This window comes from Colobus angolensis, unplaced genomic scaffold (assembly GCF_000951035.1).
Source record: "Colobus angolensis palliatus isolate OR3802 unplaced genomic scaffold, Cang.pa_1.0 Scaffold552, whole genome shotgun sequence".
Lineage (NCBI taxonomy): Eukaryota > Metazoa > Chordata > Mammalia > Primates > Cercopithecidae > Colobus > Colobus angolensis.
Genome location: NW_012119066.1, coordinates 973132 through 975229, shown reverse-complemented (window position 1 = coordinate 975229; position 2098 = coordinate 973132). Strand labels below are relative to the sequence as shown.

The 2098-nt window shown below is 38.8% G+C and overlaps 1 protein-coding gene across 1 annotated transcript in view; it reads left to right on the top strand.

The window, feature by feature from the left end:
• Window positions 1–2098, top strand: part of RANBP2 (RAN binding protein 2) — a 68319-nt gene that overhangs the window by 28266 nt on the left and 37955 nt on the right. The window contains 1 exon segment of the mRNA XM_011961477.1: window positions 483–770. Coding sequence (XP_011816867.1) covers window positions 483–770 — 288 coding nt within the window.

The window sequence follows — 2098 nt, the reverse complement described above, 5'->3', positions numbered from 1 at the left end:
TGATAAGAGTTATATTCTCTTTTTTCACGAGATGGAGTCTTGCTCTTTCACCCAGGCTAGAGTGCAATAACACAGTCTCGGCTCACTACAACCTCTGCCTCCCAGGTTCAAGCTATCCTTGTGCCTCAGCCTCCCGTGTAGCTGGAATTATAGGTGTGTGCCACCATGCCTGACCCCTTTTTGACGGGGTTTCATCATGTTTGCCAGGCTGGTCTCAAACTCCTGACGTCAAGTGATCCGCCCATCTTGGCCTCCCAGAGTGTTGGGATTACAGGTGTGAGCCACTGCGCCTGTACCTGGCCAGTCTTTCATAGGTTATATATAAATTCCTTGGTTCCCAGTTTTTGCAGTTGTTTCCAATTCAGTTTAGTTAATGGTTGTTTATTCATTATCAAAAAAAGTACGGTGTAATAGAAAAGACCATCTTACTATTAGAAGTGTGGGTATCATCAAATTAAGATTTTTGATTTTAAAATTATTAGGTTCCAAGACCAAAGATTAAATTAATAAAAGGAGAAGCTGGACAAAATCTGCTGGAAATGATGGCCTGTGACCGTCTGAGCCAATCAGGTAATAGTAATATTAAACTAATTTAATTTAAAAAGAAAAAGGAAATTATTGTTAAGTTATATCTTACAATAAAATCTTCATCTGTCCAGGAGATAATTTGTCAAAATTATTTCTTTTTGCCGTATCGGTTAAGAGCGATAGGTATGGAAGAGATGGGAAGAAAATAGGACATTCTTTAAAAGAAATGAATAGTTGATGTTGTTTGTTCCTAGGTGGAGAGGATTTCTTAACTCTTCTTTGTCTGGCTGGTAGAGCCTCTATCCTGAATATTTAGTCACTTCCTGAACTAAGTATAATTACTGATTTGCCAACCATTTAACACCAGCTGCTTCTAAAAAACACTGCTGTGGGGATATAAAGATGAAGAAGATACGAATCTGTCTTAAAGAGCTGAGAGCATAGTGAGGAAGATAGACGATATATACTTACCTTATATTAGTCTCTTAGAATTTGTCGATTTTTTCCCCCATTTTTGGCTTGGGATGAATCCTAAAGGTCTGTTACGTATTACCTGTGCTTTTGCTAAGATTCGAACTTTAAGGTAGTTAGGTGGCCATTGAATCAAGCAGTGAACTGAAGAAACAGTGCTTTCTATAAGGAGCAGTTTTGACATAAAATTGGATGAATTTTGTAAAGAGCAAGATGTAATATTAAATCAAAGTTATTGTAAGCTTTGGTGTATAGTTAGGCTGTTGGCCAAAGCTCACATTGCTCTTCTATTCCATAGCCCACTTTTTTTGTGGGAGTTAGACTTTCAGTCCTTAAAGTGACTTTCTACTTTTTTCCTTTTCTGTTTTCCTTCTATCCTTGCAGGGCTTTCATAAGTGCCTTTGCATGATGTCACAGTTAGATAAAAATTGCCTGCATTTTTTTATGTCTTTGATCTGGGCATCCCAAGGGTGCCTCTGAAAGTGTGCTGAGACACAACTGTGTAGTGGTAACCAAACCTGATTGCCCAGCAGAATTAACTCAAGGGAGGGTTTTTTAAAAAAAGTTTAATTGAAATGCAATTTGTATACCATACGCTTCACCCATTTAAAGTGTACAGTTCAGTGGCTTTAATATGTTCATAGAGTATTACCATTGTCACCACAATCAGTTTTAGAAGATTTTCATCACTCCATGAGGAATTCCTTACCTATTAGCAGTCATTTCCCATTTTACCCAAACCTCTCAACCTTGGCAACCACTAATTTGTCTCTGTGTGTTTGCCTATTCTGAACATTTCACTTAAATGGAATCATATAGTATGTGGTCTTTTGTGACTGGCTTCTATCATTTAGCAAGGTTTTCAAGGTTCATCTGTGTCATAGCATATATCAGTACTTTATCCGATGACTATGATTTTTTAGATTGCTTCTTGCAAACCTGTGGAATAAAAATCTCTGGGAGCGAGGCCTGGAAATAATTTTTTTTTTCTCTCCCTGAGACGGAGTCTCGCTCTGTCGCCCAAGCTGGAGTGCAGTGGTGCCATCTGGGCTCACTGTAAACTCCACCTCCCGGGTTCACGCCATTCTCCTGCCTCAGC